The sequence below is a fragment of the Haplochromis burtoni genome, unplaced genomic scaffold, assembly GCF_018398535.1.
Source record: "Haplochromis burtoni strain Fernald_Lab_line unplaced genomic scaffold, NCSU_Asbu1 Contig_558, whole genome shotgun sequence".
Taxonomy (NCBI): domain Eukaryota; kingdom Metazoa; phylum Chordata; class Actinopteri; order Cichliformes; family Cichlidae; genus Haplochromis; species Haplochromis burtoni.
In genome coordinates this window covers 168,862-184,095 of record NW_024582919.1, presented here as the reverse complement: position 1 = coordinate 184,095, position 15,234 = coordinate 168,862, and the positions used below count along the sequence as shown (strand labels likewise).

Below are 15,234 nucleotides of genomic sequence, written 5' to 3'. Positions count from 1 at the left end.
TCTTACCTCCGAACAGATGAGGCGAAAGGTGTGCTGGTAATGATCCAATCAACAGCCGGGGAACTTCTTGCCCTCCGCCCGAGCGCTCCCTGTCCGCCGCCTCCTCTGGGCTGCTGCCGCCGGACTCCGGGGAGCTGTAGCCCCCGCCGCTGTTGGGAATGTTAATGCCAGAGTGGGGTCTTAAACTCGAGCCCCCAACAGACCTGGCCCTGGCTCCGATCTGCTGGCTGGTGCTGGGTCCGGAGGCTCCGGACGCACCGTGGTACCTCGCCCCCCGGGCGGCAGTCCTGCCAGCGCTGCTGCCGGACGTGCTGGAGGGCAGGTCCGAGCCGGAGTAGGCTCTGGTCCGTCCGTTAGCAGCTGGGTTAGCAGTGGGGCTGCTCTGCTTTGCCCCCATGTTAACCTCTGATTCGGATATGAAATATTAACGAGGCGCTGTGCGAGCTCGCTGCGGGACAGTACGCCAGATTTCCGCCCGAGGCAGATGGCTTTACAGGACACAGGTCCTGGAAGAAGAGAAAAGCACACCAAACTCCGCGTCGCTACGATACCATCGAGAATCGACAACTGCCAGTTGGTGAAAAGTTAAAGCGGCCGCGCGTGACCAAAGCTGGGGATGTGCGGAAAAGTTTAGCAGACGTCACCATTGTATTCCGTCAGTAACGGTTCTAGAGGCTGTGCTGCAGGTGAGAACGTGGGTCCTTCCTTGTGCGCTGAGCCGCTCCTGGTGACCCGCTGTGCTCCGGCCGCTGGGTCGTCCTCAGTACCCCCTCCGCCATGGCTCCCGAGCCGCGTGAAGCAGTGAAGAGTGGCGCTCCTCACACCCCCCTGCCTCACAACACATTGCTCAGTAGAAGGAAGTGATGGAGGAGAAAGTCCTGCACTGAACCGTTTTAGCGGCGGCGGCAAGGAGACTTGCTGCGCAGGCTAGCTGCCAAGCTAGGCAGGCTCACGGGGACTTCCGCCCAGAAGTTTCAAAATAAAGCCTTTGCCGAGTTTAACTCCCCACTGCACATCACAGATGCACCAGGCACCAAAGCCTCTTTAGCAGTAGTTTAATGTTATTAAATAGCCACAAAGTGGCAATTTATGCATTTAAATAAGTAAGCACAAATAATAATATACATTTCAGGTATCTCAAATAAAAGTACTTCTTATTCAGAATCACACAAGTTATGTTATAATGACTGATTAGTTAATGTAAAACTCTAATGTTGATTTTACATGCTGTATGTACTTCTGAGTAGCGTTATCTGTAACACTATAGACTAAGTGTATCAAAAAGATCCATCCGATTTCAAGAGGTGCTTACATACAGAACTTACAACGTCCGCAAGCGCTCGATGTATCCCCCTCTGGACACACAGCATATGTCCAAACTTAGAACTTTTGAGAGTCAGGAGTCACTGCAGCCACCGCTGTTGTTATGCTACCTACCGGCAACCACGTGAAACTCACAGATCCCCTCTTTCTCAAAGAACATATTTAGATTCATCAGTGGAATTAAAGTTTGTGGCGTGAATAAGGCACGGCGGGACCACGGAGCAACGTTCAGAGCCAACTTTATTTAATTGACGTCACACCACACAACCACCAACCCCCGAGTCCCCGTGTTTTAACACGGCGGGCGTGATTGCGGATGCCGTGCAGGTGCGTCCGCACGGCACCGCAAACCACGCCCCACCACAAAGTTATATTTCACAACTGGTCCTTTCCATCCTCATCTCTTGGTTTGGGGCAAACTAACAGGAACTCACTAGAAGCAGAGAATCCTGAAGTTCATCAGAGATGACGGCAGATGATGGCATTTTTTCAGAGATAGAGTCAGAGTGCAACAAAATGAGAGTTTTGCCTACTTTTGTAACCTGCTTAAATGTGCATGTGGCACGTGTCAGTGATGATGCTATAGCAGTTTTTTTAAAGTGACCCCTTTGGGGTTAACATATTCTTATTCAAATGAAAGTTTAGATAATGCTTCAACAGGTTTGTTTCTAGAAAAACTGCAAGAGTAGCCAATACCCCCAGGTTTTATCCAAGCTTTGTATTTATTTTTAAGTATTTACTTTGAAGATGAACACTAATAGAGTGATACTTGGAAAAAAATAAAACAAATATTTCTGCTTGAAATGTTACTTTCCTCATTATCTATTTCCAAGTTTCTTATGTTTATGACTCAGTAATTCAGTTAAATAAGCCAGGGTTGTATTTTATTAGACTGAATTCCAGACAAAGACATGAATTTTGATATGTGGCAAGCTGAAGCGTTTACTGTTTGTTTCACACTGAGCCTTGTTTTCACACCAAACAACTCATCTTCATGTCACTTGCAATGTGTGCTATAATGCAGAGAAAGTAAAATATGCAACGTAGCTCTAAAGCATATACTCGCCTTTTCAGCACTTCACACCATAAAGCCTGAAAGACCCTTAAATTACATTACATTACAATCTAGTTAGTAACATACAACATATTAAGCACACATTTAATGTGAATATAGTGTTGTCTTCTGTAAGAGTCATGTACACTTGGCACTTACAGTTTCACATCACATAATGAAATTGTTGTGATTTCTGCCTGATGCCTGACCCTTCATTGATCCTGGATGAAGGGGCGTAGCTGCCTTTTGTGTCAGGTGTGCACTAGGCCTGATCAGATTCACCCAACTAGATCAAAGTGATCTAGTTGGGGACTCCATAATCTGGTTTTAGAACTGAAGAATCCTCTTCAATGAGAGGTGAAATGTGTTCACAAGTGAAAGGAAGCCCGGTTTGCAACATTCAGAAAATAAGTGCTACAGTTTTGGTGAGTGAAATTCTAGAATTTTACTGGCCGGTTACTTAAGCTGCATCCACATTGGAAGTGATGAGACACTTGGTGGTTCTTTGTGTCTGGGGGTGGGCGTCCAGGTACACACCGGCTCACTCCTTGGCGGCCGCTTATCGGGGCCTGGAGCCTGGGGCTCGCTCGGGCCACTTCGGAGGTGGGGTGCCCCCGGCCTCTCAGGCACAGCTGGCTGCCGGCGGAGCTCACGGGCTCGTCACTGCAACTCCCCCTGGCTTCTGCTCCGCGGCTGCTGAGTGAGCCCTCATCTGGGACTCTCCTCAGCTCTTTCTGGGACAGTGGCGCGGCTGCCCCTCTGTTGGTCTTCCTTGGTCTCTTGTGTTCTGGGGGCCTCTGGATGTGTGGAGTCTTGATCTCCTCCATACCTGCTTCATGCCCTGGAGGACGGGGCTGTGGCCCCCCCACATCTGTTGATCTTATGTGCTGCACAATAATGTTTAATATTTAGTATTTACTGTCATATTCCCATATATCATTGTGATGCTGTTTATTCTATTACTCTTGTTCTCTTCTGCTTGTTTTCTTTTTTCTTTCTCAGCAGGTGATCCAGGTGATTGATATATGCATTTTTTTTTCTCTGCTCGTTCTGTTGGTTTTTGTCTTTTGCCCTTCTCCCCCGTCCCTCTTCTCAGCTGTTTCTCTTTCCCTCTTTCTTTCTCCCCTTCTTTCCTCCAGTCAAGTCTGTCCCGTATTCAGTAAGTGAAAATAAAATAAACAATAAAAGGTGAATCAAATGGACCATTACGGCAAGGCTGGGATGGTCAGTTTGGTAAAGTAAATCCGTTGGGCATCTTTCTTTGCCTTTAGACAACAATTCTGATGCAAAAGAGCCAAACGGGACAGGCCAAAAAAAAAAAAAAAAGGAAGTGATGAGACAATAAAAATAAAAGCTTCAGCAAAATACCTGCAGGTACAGGGAATAAAGTGGCACCAAAGAAGCCAACTTTTCCCAGCTTCCAGGTGTGTGATTGAAGCAACTACGAATGAGGGTGACATACACCGCTGATCGACATATGACCTGGTAGTAAATACATTAGAAGGTTACCTAGGCAACCGGAGCCTGGGAACTCTGTAAGCGACTGAGGGATGTGTGTCTGTGTGAGGCGTCCACACAGGTTTTGGGTGCAGCTTGTGAACTAAGATTGGCAGCGTTAAATAAACTTAGTTTGGTACCCTATTGTCTAAATAGGGTCACAGCAGTCACACGACATGCTGTCAGCCAAACCATGAATGATAATGATTTCAAATCTAGAGGTCACAATCATGTGAGTGATGTCATGGTGGCTACATTGATCTTTTTTCCCACATGATTTCACCTGCAGACTTTAAAAGACGTGACCTTGTGAAATCGTGACAGGGAACCCGTTCCTCTTTTGATGTGACTGTGTGTTAGACAATTTTACCTGTTTTATTGTTGTAATTTTGAATGTGGATGTTAGTGTTTATGTTGTATCACTGACTTCTCCTGAGGCTTTTTCATCGTGGCCTTTCTCAGCTTCCACAGCTGACCGGGAGTGGCATTTTGGCACAGCACACAGACACATACCAGTGAAATTAGATGCAAGGAGCAGGACCCTCTATACAGCAGCCTCTAAATAACCACGAAGGATCTCTGTTGGGTGGTTGATGGAAAAAACGGTTGTTGTTTGAGTCTCTTTCTATTGTAGGGTCTTTGTCTTATAGTACAAAGTGCCTTGAGGTGACTGATGTTGTAAATTCGGAGGTTATAGTTCTATGAGAGTATAACTGTTAGTGTGTGTGTAGATAAAATTGAAATACACTACTAAAAAAATCACAACAGCAAAAAAGAAGGGGACACTTGAATAATCTTAGCTTTTAGTTTGATTTTGAATCCGGCCCTAAAGGGACTGAAGCTCATCTGATGTGTGATTTAACTGTTTTTTTTCTAGCAGTGTATACTCAGTCTCAGGTAATTCTACCTGGATACACTATTTGCAGTTCTTCTGGCTAGTTTGAATGAAATAATATTGATTGTACTTACTTTGAGTTATCAGTATTCTTTGCCTGGATATTAAGAAGTAAAGTGGTGCATCTTTGATTTTCCTAAGCAGAGAACATTTATCTAATGGCAGGTGCAAAGACTAAAAGTTCATGTTTGACTTAATGCCATCACCAGTGTGTGAATGTGTGCGTGAATGGGTGGATGACTGGATGTGTAAAGCGCTTTGGGGTTCTTAGGGACTAGTAAAAGCGCTATATAAATACAGGCCATTTACCATTTACCATTTAATGTGGCTAAGCTGTGCTCATTATTTCCCTTTGTGAGTTTGCTAGAAACACGCCTAAGCTGAGACTCATGTAGTGATTAAAATGCATTTTTACTATAATTTCAAGCTAATTTGACAAATCCCTTCTGCACATGCCAAATAAAAAAGTCAGAAGCTATAAGGCGTTCTTCTTTTATTATTGCTGTTGTTGTTGTGATCGTTATTTCTAAGGTTATTTTACATGTTTAAATGTTCTTAAGAAAAGTTAACTTATCAAATTCTAAAGACATATTTGCAGCATTATTATACAGTGTGCAAATCTGCCCAATATACTACAGTATGTGATGTTGTGCATGTGTGCTATCTGCTGAGCTATCAGCTGTCAATTAAAGAGATTAAATCACACCAGCTGAGACTGAATCTTCTGCTTTAGTGAAATAATACAGCACACACGTCATAGCAGTGTCATCTTTGCTTAAGACTTTATGTATTAGTCGGTACATGTACTAAACATTTCCCATATTACAGTGTAGACAGTCACACGACACTATGACACTTCCACAGAATAAGAACTACAGAACTGTTTATTCTGTTCAGCCTAGGCATAACACGCGGAAGTGGTGCTTTTATTTTGAAAACCAATGAGCTTGTTTTGGGTCTGACGGCGTAAACAAAAGAAGGCTTTAATAAATTTAGGACTAACACGTCGGGCGACGTCAGCAGCAGCGCAGCAACGTCATTAACAACCTGAGAGTGTCGTGGTACATTTATGGTCTTCCTTGTGAATCCCTCGTTCACGTTTGCAGCAGCATGCAGGTGGTGTTTGCCACGGAGACGCTTTTTCTGTAATTAGCTTGCTTCATGCCCGCCCTCACAGCTCTCACTGTACAGATACAATTAGACTGTGGTCATAGCGCAGAAACAGTCGTGTGTCATACAATTTAAGTTATTTGCCAGGAATTACCTGCAGATGTTCAGGAACGTAAACCTGCGGAAGCAAAGTGAAAACACAAAGATTCAAGAGCAGGCAGATATATAAGTTCATACAGGCTCCTTTAAAAATGCAGTAGACTATTTATTATTTACATTCAAATAATTTATAGCACAGGAGTGTCTAACACATGACCCACAGGCTAAAGAAATGAACAAAAACACTTCTGTTCCTGGTGTGGTCAAGCTAGCATTACTACAGTGGAGTAAGTTTGTTTTTTTACTTCTTGGTTTTAATAGTTTGAATCACAAAAATGAAAACAGAAATAAAATGAATACCATACACTCTTACATTGTGCTTGCACAGATTAAGCTGGGCTGTACAGTGAGTTTGATACTCTTGGTTTAAAGGAACCTTCAGGTTATTTTGACATGGCTCTTGGTCTTGCTGAATTTTGCACCGAGAAAGCAATCAGTCCCTCTGTTTCATTTCAGATCAACCCTGCGAACTTTAAAAGCCACGCTGAATGGAAACAAACCAGAATTATCCGTTGACTTCCTGTCTTTGAGATGATTGGTGATCAGGGTGCATGCATGCAACAGTGTTTTGGATAAAACTACATTCTGTTTGTTGACATTTGATTCGGCGCCGGACGTTAACATTTACCACGAATGACTAAGTGTAGTTCGTTCAAGCTGCATGGTGACATGATCGTGTGATGGTAAGTGATGTTGGCTCATTGCAGGAAGGTCGGCCGGGGTCCTTCTGTGTGGCGTTTCCATTTTCTCCTCTTGGGTTCTCTGGCTTCATCACAATTCAAAGACATATGTGTTCGGCTAGTTGGTGCTAGTATGGCTGCGGCTGTGAGTGGTTGTCTCTGTGTGTTCGCCCTGAGACAGTCGGGGAACCTGTTCAGGGTGTACCCTGCCACGCTCCCTGTTACAGCTGTCAGGACTGTGGATGGTCGTGTTTATATTGTGACACTTTGTTCTCTTCAGCCTGTTTCTTCATGGCGTTTCTCAGCTTCCGTGCAGAGCTGACAGCGCACAGACACATACCAGTGACATTAGAGCAGGAAGGAGAGGAATGGCACAAACTATACATCCTCTAAACAACCATAAAGGATCTCTGTTGGGTGGTCGATGGAAAAAAGGTTGTTGTTTGGCAGTGTATAGTTCTATTGCACTATAACTGACTGTGTGTAGATAAAATTAAAATGAATTGAAACATGCTGTTAAGACACCAAAAAAAGGGAATAATCTTAACTTTGACTTTTCATATGATTTTGATTCCAGACAGTTGATTCTGGTTTCCACTGAAACGGAGCAACATATGTTGAGTCTCGGGTAATTCTACCAGGATACAGCGTTTGCAGTTGTTCTGATTGGTTTCAGTTGAACTGAAAGCAGAAGAGCTGTGCAAAGATTCGACTTCCCTTCAAGTGCTTGTTTTGTGTGGTTAACAGTGCTGCGGTTTGTTTTCGAGAGACCTAAACCACCAAATGAATGTAAATGTAATGGTGGCGAGTGCATCTTCTGAAAACACATTAGGGGCGATTTGTTGAGGTTTTCTGAAAGCCTCGAGTGTCGAATATGCTTCTGCCCACAACAGCGGTCTCTTTATGCACAGAGCATGGAAGGTGAGTCATGTTTTCAACCTCAACCGCATTAATCCTCTTAATCAATAGGCCGGACCGACGGTTGATCAGTGGCCACAGCATCCATCTCCACCTGCATAATGAAGAGGAGGATGAGGAAGTGTAGCAGCCATGCAGCAAATTGCCGTAATGGGATTGTTTCCATAAACTGTCAGGGTGGTAGTATTATTGTGCTCCAAGCTAAACGTGTTAAAAATGTTATGGATCAAGCATGCCTATGCACATATGCACACCATGTTCCATTTATGAATCACACTCCATATAGAAATATGCACACGTGGATCACATCCCATTCTTTACCTGATAATGCACCAGATTAATGTTGATGCACACTGCAGTGATGCATTATGTGGTACTGTACAAATTAGACTGTATATAGAAGGTGGGTGTCGCTTATGTAAAGCTAAATTGGAAGTGTGTTAAACCTGCAGCGTTTCTATTGGCCAGCATGGTTGTAGAGGGCTGTACAGCCCTCAGTTCTCTGGATCTATGACCTCAGAAATACTTTGCTGATGAGTTCAGGGGTTCAAGTCTTGGTGATTAAACCTTAAAATTGATTTGACAGGATAAAGCGAGTTGTATTTAGAGGTGGACACAGCTGTGGACCGATGGTGATTTTTCGTTTTTATGGGCCAATGTTTTTGTTTTGGTATAAACAATGAAAGGTGGTGGACTGGCCAATTGGTCGTGATAGACATGGGATGCACCCTCCCTCTTGCTTGGACAATGCTCTGAAAGCTGTCGTATCACAGACAAACAGAAGAAGAAAACGAGGTGAAAAGGAACAGTTTGTCCCGGACTTCAGCTAGAATGGAAAAAGACACAAAGCTGGAGTTATTCTGTGTCTTTGCTGCACAGCTGCCTCTTCTCCTCTTCTCATTCTCCCCCCTCCCTCTCCTGTTGCTATTCAATCATGAAACTGATCAATGATCAGCTGATCGGCTCTCTTGTTTGTTTATCGCTCACTTTGTGCCAGAAAGAGGAAACCAGCGGATGTCGCGCTAAACAACAGCAGCACGTTTAAGCTTGATCAGCTGTTGTTAGAATTTATTTAATATTAATTTCTAGTATCAGCTGATGTTTGCTGGAGCCACAGCTGTAAAGCTGCTGGTCATGATGTCGGTTTGGATATGTGGTGAGAGGGAAACATGAAGATGAAACCAGGAGATGTCCTTACTGAATCATCAGAGCTGAACAGGTGATGGAGAAACAGGTTTACCTTTTAGGTGACATGAATGAGTTGAAGGGAAGTTATGAACTGTTTCTGAGAGACAAATAACACCAGGATCCTTTTCTAAGTAGCTGACAGCTGGTAACTGTGCAGGGGCGGGTCTAGCAAATATATCAAATATTATCTGAAACTTAAAACCAAAGTGTTTATCTGTAAAATGTGTAAAATGTATAGAAATCATACATATACCAACAAGACTGTACATCACTGTCACAACAGTGTTTGTTATCATTCAAAGGCTTTATGGCTTTAATACCTGGGGGGCCGGTCTCTGGTCAAAATGCCCGGGCCGATGTTTTGTCCCAGTGCAGCCCTGGAGGTGGGTCTACCTTCAGATTAAGAAAGTTGCTGCTGTATCATCGTTCCTGGTTTCTAACCACCAAAATGTCAAAGGACTCAACTCAAGGCTTCCTCACGAAAATTATTTTGTAACTGAAGGCATGAAACAGCATGTGTGATCACCTGTACCACTGATAGACTAGTTACAAAGTCTAGGCTTCAATAAAAACACTTGTTGAGACCATCACATTTTTGCTTTATCAGTGGACTAATTGGCTAATTTTCTCTTTCAGTGATTTTAACAGGTGAAAATGCAAATGGCAATGCAATGGAAGGACTGCTACCAGTAGGGAAGTTTCTGGAAAAGAGTTTTCCTTGAAAGAATGGTTGAAAACCTCCATCCTTTCTAATTTTAGAATGAGTCAGGGTCTGGTTTGCACTCCCAAAGGACACTTTTACATCGGACCAGACAAACAGGATACAAAGCTGTTGTGTAAACAGGTTTCTTTCAGTGTATAAAGTGACAATAAGCAGTATTTCAGCCTGACCTTTTCCAAGAAAACAACAATAGAGGTGGAAGGTTTCAGGATTCCAATAATGGCTGTATTGTGTTAAAACTGCCGTTTTTTATTTGGTTCTTATTATGCAGAAACAGAAAATTCTCAAGAGTTCACAAACTTTTAGGGTAGAATGTGTCACGTTGGTACAGTGATGTTCAGCTGTAGCATTTGCTAATCTAAGGTTTCCCTTACTTACAGACCAAGGCGTTTCACAGTAACAGTAAAAGCCTTCCCTCCCCAAATGTCCAGGGCTGCCACCATCACCAGCAGCAAACCTCCTGGAAACTGTTCTGGAGTCAGTCATCCTGTTTTGTTACTTCCATATATGAATGTGATGCTGTGCCTACATGATCCAGTACAGCTGTCACAACACTTTTATTCCTCTCTGTATATTCTAACCCACACCTTCAACACACACACACACACACGTTTTAATACTTAACAAATATGCACTTTTTTAAAGAGTATACATGCATTAATAGAGTGCAGCATCCATGCTGAATGGAAAAATCATGGCCTAATGGTGTGTGAATGGAGCCGTGGAATCCAAATATTTGCGTCTCCACTGATGATAAGCATTTGGAACAGAAAGAAGAGTAGGATCAAGGTATCAGGAAGACATTAAATAACCCAGCGTTTCATCATATGGAGCGGCGTGGAAGCGGGTTTCTGTGAATCCTCACATCCGTGTGATCCTATCCGCTCTTTGACTGAACCGAGCAGCAACACTTCGAGATCGTGTAGCGAGTGCAGATACCTCTTTTCAAATCTTTCACCTAATCAGGAACAGAGCGCAACTTTACTGAGGCAGGAATTTGAAGTTGCATCACACAACAGCACAACATTGCATCATTCATGCATCACACAATGGAAGCCTTTGTCTCCGCTGGGAGTTAAAGTGAAATCTGTGCTGTATTGTGATTCTTATTGTTGATGTTCCTAGAATAAAACTGAGCAGGCACTTTTCTATTACTTACCCCTGCTGGCCTAAAGAAGACACTGCAGCTCACCCAGCAGCAGTCTTTCTAAAGCAGCAGTACTTCTAATCCTTTACCTGATCAAATCTCACCTCATTTAAACTCTTACCAGGGAATGAAAGCGTTCACGCTGGCAATTAGATGCAATTTGTTTGTGATAATTTGGAGATTTACTGTGATAAATGGGTGAAAACTGAAAATCTGTTACTGCCTAAAAACACAGGATTTTACTTTAAACAGAAATTCACATTCAGTGTTTACATTCAGAGTCCAGGCAGAACTTCATGGATTTGAAACAATTGCTGCAAAATGACAAAATGAGCTCACTTTGATGGAGGAAATCCGACCAGTTGAGTTGAATCCACTATTGCAAAGATTGCAGATGATATCGGCTTATTAACACACACTGACTCCAATGAATTACAACATTTTGCAAGCAATTTCCTGCAACTTTTTGGTCCACTCCACAACAGCCTGCAATCTAACATGAAAATAATTCAGTTCAGTCACCGGACAACCACATATTTTTCCCAGTTTCAAGAAGGTTGCTGTCTTATTTATACTTTAGCCATAAAGTAGAGAAAGGCCTTGGTGCTTCCAGGTTCGGCTGGGATTTGTTTCATACTGACAGTCAAAGTGGAAAAAAGATAAACCTGCACTTCAAATTGTTGAGGGTGAAGTCAGCACATAGTGCTACCACTTATTTCACTCCTGTGTTTCTGTGAAAACTTGCAATTTTGATTTTATATATGAATCCCCACTCCTGTGTCACCACAGCATGAAACTGATGTGAACCAAAGCTGAGCTAAAGGTTGGGTTATATAATCGAAATACTCTAAATCGATTCATGTCACCTTTGAGTTAAAAGAAAAAAAGGAAGCACATTTTCCTTTCTTCTTTTCTGTTTTTGACAGTTGTAATCCAAAGTATTAAGACAGGTACCCTCTCCACCACCCGTACCCATGTCTTCTCCTGCAGCTGCGTCCTCTCACAGGTCCAGCCTGAGGACAAAGTCTCAGACAGGAAGAAAAACATCCTCCAGTCTCCAGCCAGTAATCGTGGAGACAATGCCAGAGAGAGCAGACAACACCTGAATGCAGCTCATCCAGCCAGTGTGGAAATATCTCCTCGAGGCTATGAGAATCTCCTGAGCACAGTCAGTGGAAATGTGCGTGCCAAACTTTGAGTCACCACCAGGTGGCAGTGTTGCTTTAATTAAAACAAGCTTGAAGACTGGCACGAAACAAAAGAATGCCTCTGTCTGTGTTTAGCCATGCCCCAGTGACAAAGTACAGTAGCACACCAGTTACTGCTAAGCATCTGTCACCGTGGTGATGGTGTTATTGTGTGCAGCAGCGAGAGTCAAACACAACGCACACGGTGCACGGCTTCCACTCAAATCAACAAAACGGCTGTGCGGTCACTATTATTCTAAAATGATTTCACGTCCATATTCATGGAAAACTGAATCTTAAACCTACAAATGAAAGTAGTGCAACAGCATCATATGACATTCACTACAGAGCATGTTGGCAGTATGGTGATGAGCACTGCTGCCTCACAGCAAGAAGCTCCCGAGTTTGATTCCACCCCTGGCCAGGAGGAGTTTGCATGCTCTCCCTGTGTTTGTGTGGGTTCTCTCCAGGTGCTTCCTCCCACAGTCCACAGACATGCAGTTAGTGGGCTGTGTGCTTAATTGGTCACTCCACATTGCTAAATTGTGAGTGTGAATGGCTGTCTGTCTCTATGTGTTACCCTGCAACAGACCGGTGACCAAGTCTGTGAATGCCAGGATGCACCCTGCCTCTGGGATAGGCTCCAGCCCCCCGCCTCCCCACAACCCTGACAAGCACAAGCAGAAGAGAATGGATGGATACACATTTCTGAGGTTTTGATAAGGCTTTTAGCTAGACAACCTATCTGTCCTTTGCTTTTAGGCTACACATGCATTAATGTGCCGTTCAGTTTCTAGTTGTTTCAGGAGACCAGTTTGGGTAAGAGGCTGGATAATATTAAAGCTCTTTTGAAAATAAATAGTTCCCGACTTTGGAATAAATAAAATGTACCTTATCATATATTATGTATGCGTCCGCGTTTATATCTCCAAGCTGACTGTTGTTGTGATTTAGCACTATATAAATAAATCTGACAATGACACACATGCATGGTTATAATATATATACAAATAAATAAATTGTTTTTGCCTTTATGTGTTATTCATTTTTTCCTTTTTCTAAACTCTCTTAAAAACAATTTCATTTTGGGGTTTCTTCTTTGGACTCATGCTAAATAAGCAGTTTCACAAGATACAACATGTTATCCTGCAAATTATGTTTCTTACATATAATTGTTTTTTTGAATAATATGCTAACGACAAAAACAACATTTAAAAATGTGTAAAAAATCGAACATGTCCTGGTAATATCAGCTGGTACATAATCTCACTCTTTTTCTTTATGTTCATGACTATTTACATTCTCACTGAAGCTATCAAGACTATGAATGAACACGTATGAAATTATGTAGTAAACAAAAACTTGTGAAATAACTCAGAACATGTTCTATATTTTAGATTCTTCCACGTAGCCGCCCTTTGCTTTGATTGCTGCTTCACACACTCTTCATTCGCTCCATGAGCTTCATGAGGTCGTCACCTGAGACAGTTTTCCAACAGTCTTGAAGGAGTTCCCAGAGAAGCCGAGCACTTGTTGGTCCTTTTGCCTTCACTCTGTGCTCCATCTCATCCCAAACCATCTCCATTCTGTTTAGGTCAGGTGACTGTGGAGGCCAGGCCATGGTGCAGCACTCCATCACTCTCCTTGTTGGTGAAACAGCCCTTACACGGCCTGACGGTGTGTTTGGGGTCATTGTCCTGTTGAAAAATAAATGCGGGTCCAACTAAACACAAACGGGTTGGGATGGCCTGATGCTGCAGGATGCTGTGGTAGCCATGCTGGTTCAGTGTGCCTCCAATTTTGAATAAATCCCCATCAGTGTCACCAGCAGAGCACCCCCACACCATCACACCTCCTCCTCCATGCTTCACCTTGGGAGCCATGCATGTAGAGACCATCGTTCACCTTGTCTGTGTCGCACAAAGACACAGTGAGAGGAACCAAAGATCTCAAATTTGGACTCAGACCAAAGCACAGATTTCCACAGGTCTAATGTCCATCCTTCTGTTTCTTGGCCCAAACGAATCTCTTCTGCTTGTTGCTTTTCCTTAGTCGTGGTTTCTTAGCATCTGATTGACCATAAAGGCCTGATTCACACAGTCTCCTCTGAACAGCTGATGTAGAGATGTGTCTGCTACTGGAGCTCTGTGTGGCATCTATCTGGGCTCTAATCTGAGCTGCTGTTAGCTTGCGGTTTCTGAGGCTGGTGACTCGGATGAATGCATCCTCAGCAGCAGAGGCGACTCTTGATCTTTTTGTGGGGCGCTTCTCATGTGAGACAGTTTCATTGTAGCACTTGTTGGTTTTTGCGACTGCACTTGGGGACACATTTAAAGTTTTAGGAATTTTCCAGACTGACCGACTCTCAGCTCTCAATGTAATGTCAGACTGTCATTTCTCTTTACTTAGCTGGTTGGTTCTTGCCATAAAATGAATTCTGACAGGCACACTTGTGACGTGAAACCATTCCAGTGGTATAGCAGGTATAAAAGTAGGTATAAAGTGTTATAGCATCGCATTGCTACAGACACTGCTCCAGTGCAGTCTGATCCCTCACACTGTTCTTCCCTAACTTATAAGCAACACTTGAGCCCTCTGCCCCTTGACTGCATTTAGAAAATCTGTCCATGAAAAAATGAACAGAACCAGTAAAAAGGGTGAAGTCCAGTACCACAGGACACGCCAAGACCAAAATGTCATCTCCAAGTCCACAGAGCACATGCAGACCGGTTGGACAAACTTCCTGTATCCTCAAGTATTCACGAGAGGATAAAGAGCTGGTCCAAGATTAAAACCAGATTATTCCTCCTTTTCCTCAGAGGCATGTTAAACTTCTTCCATCTACATATTTGCTGGGGTCCGTTTGGGGTCTTGTTTGCAGAGACTTTAGATGAAAATGTACCAAATGTGCATGAGCCCCGCGAGGCCTTCAGGTGCACTTCAGCTAGACTTCATTAATATTAACAAAATGACTGCTGGTCTTTTGTGCCTGCAGCTGCATATGCAAGTGAGTGCGCTTAATGTGCAGAGTCTTGTTCCCAGTACTCTGGTATAGCTCAACACGAGCAGGTAGATCTGGAATGCATTTGTCTTCTCAGTGAGATTTTGTCACATCGCTTTCTTTCTGGCTCTTGTGTTCAGATTCACTCACCTTTGTGTACATTTTGAGAGTGACATGTACTGACCCCTTCATTCCTTTGGTCCTCACCTCTAAACCGATAATGACTGATGGATCGGACAAGGGACAAAGGAAATCATCAAATTAATCCTATTGATAGAATAATGATGATTTGGGCTTATTTTTCTCAGAACCTGAGGAACTTGAACTCATTGAGTCAACTATGAACTCAAGTAC

At 43.2% G+C, this 15,234-nt stretch overlaps 1 protein-coding gene across 2 annotated transcripts in view; it reads right to left on the bottom strand.

Annotated features, from left to right (window-relative positions):
• The window catches only part of znrf2b (zinc and ring finger 2b), a 50,364-nt gene extending 49,400 nt beyond the window's left edge, over nt 1-964 (bottom strand). For both annotated transcript variants that reach the window (XR_317416.3, XM_005948134.3), the window contains exon 1: nt 7-964. Coding sequence is in view for 1 of the 2 variants with exons in the window: in XM_005948134.3 (XP_005948196.1) it covers nt 7-397 (391 nt within the window). In the remaining variant the exon portion in view is untranslated. The remainder of the gene's footprint in view (nt 1-6) is intronic.
• Between the last annotated feature and the right edge of the window lie 14,270 nt (nt 965-15,234).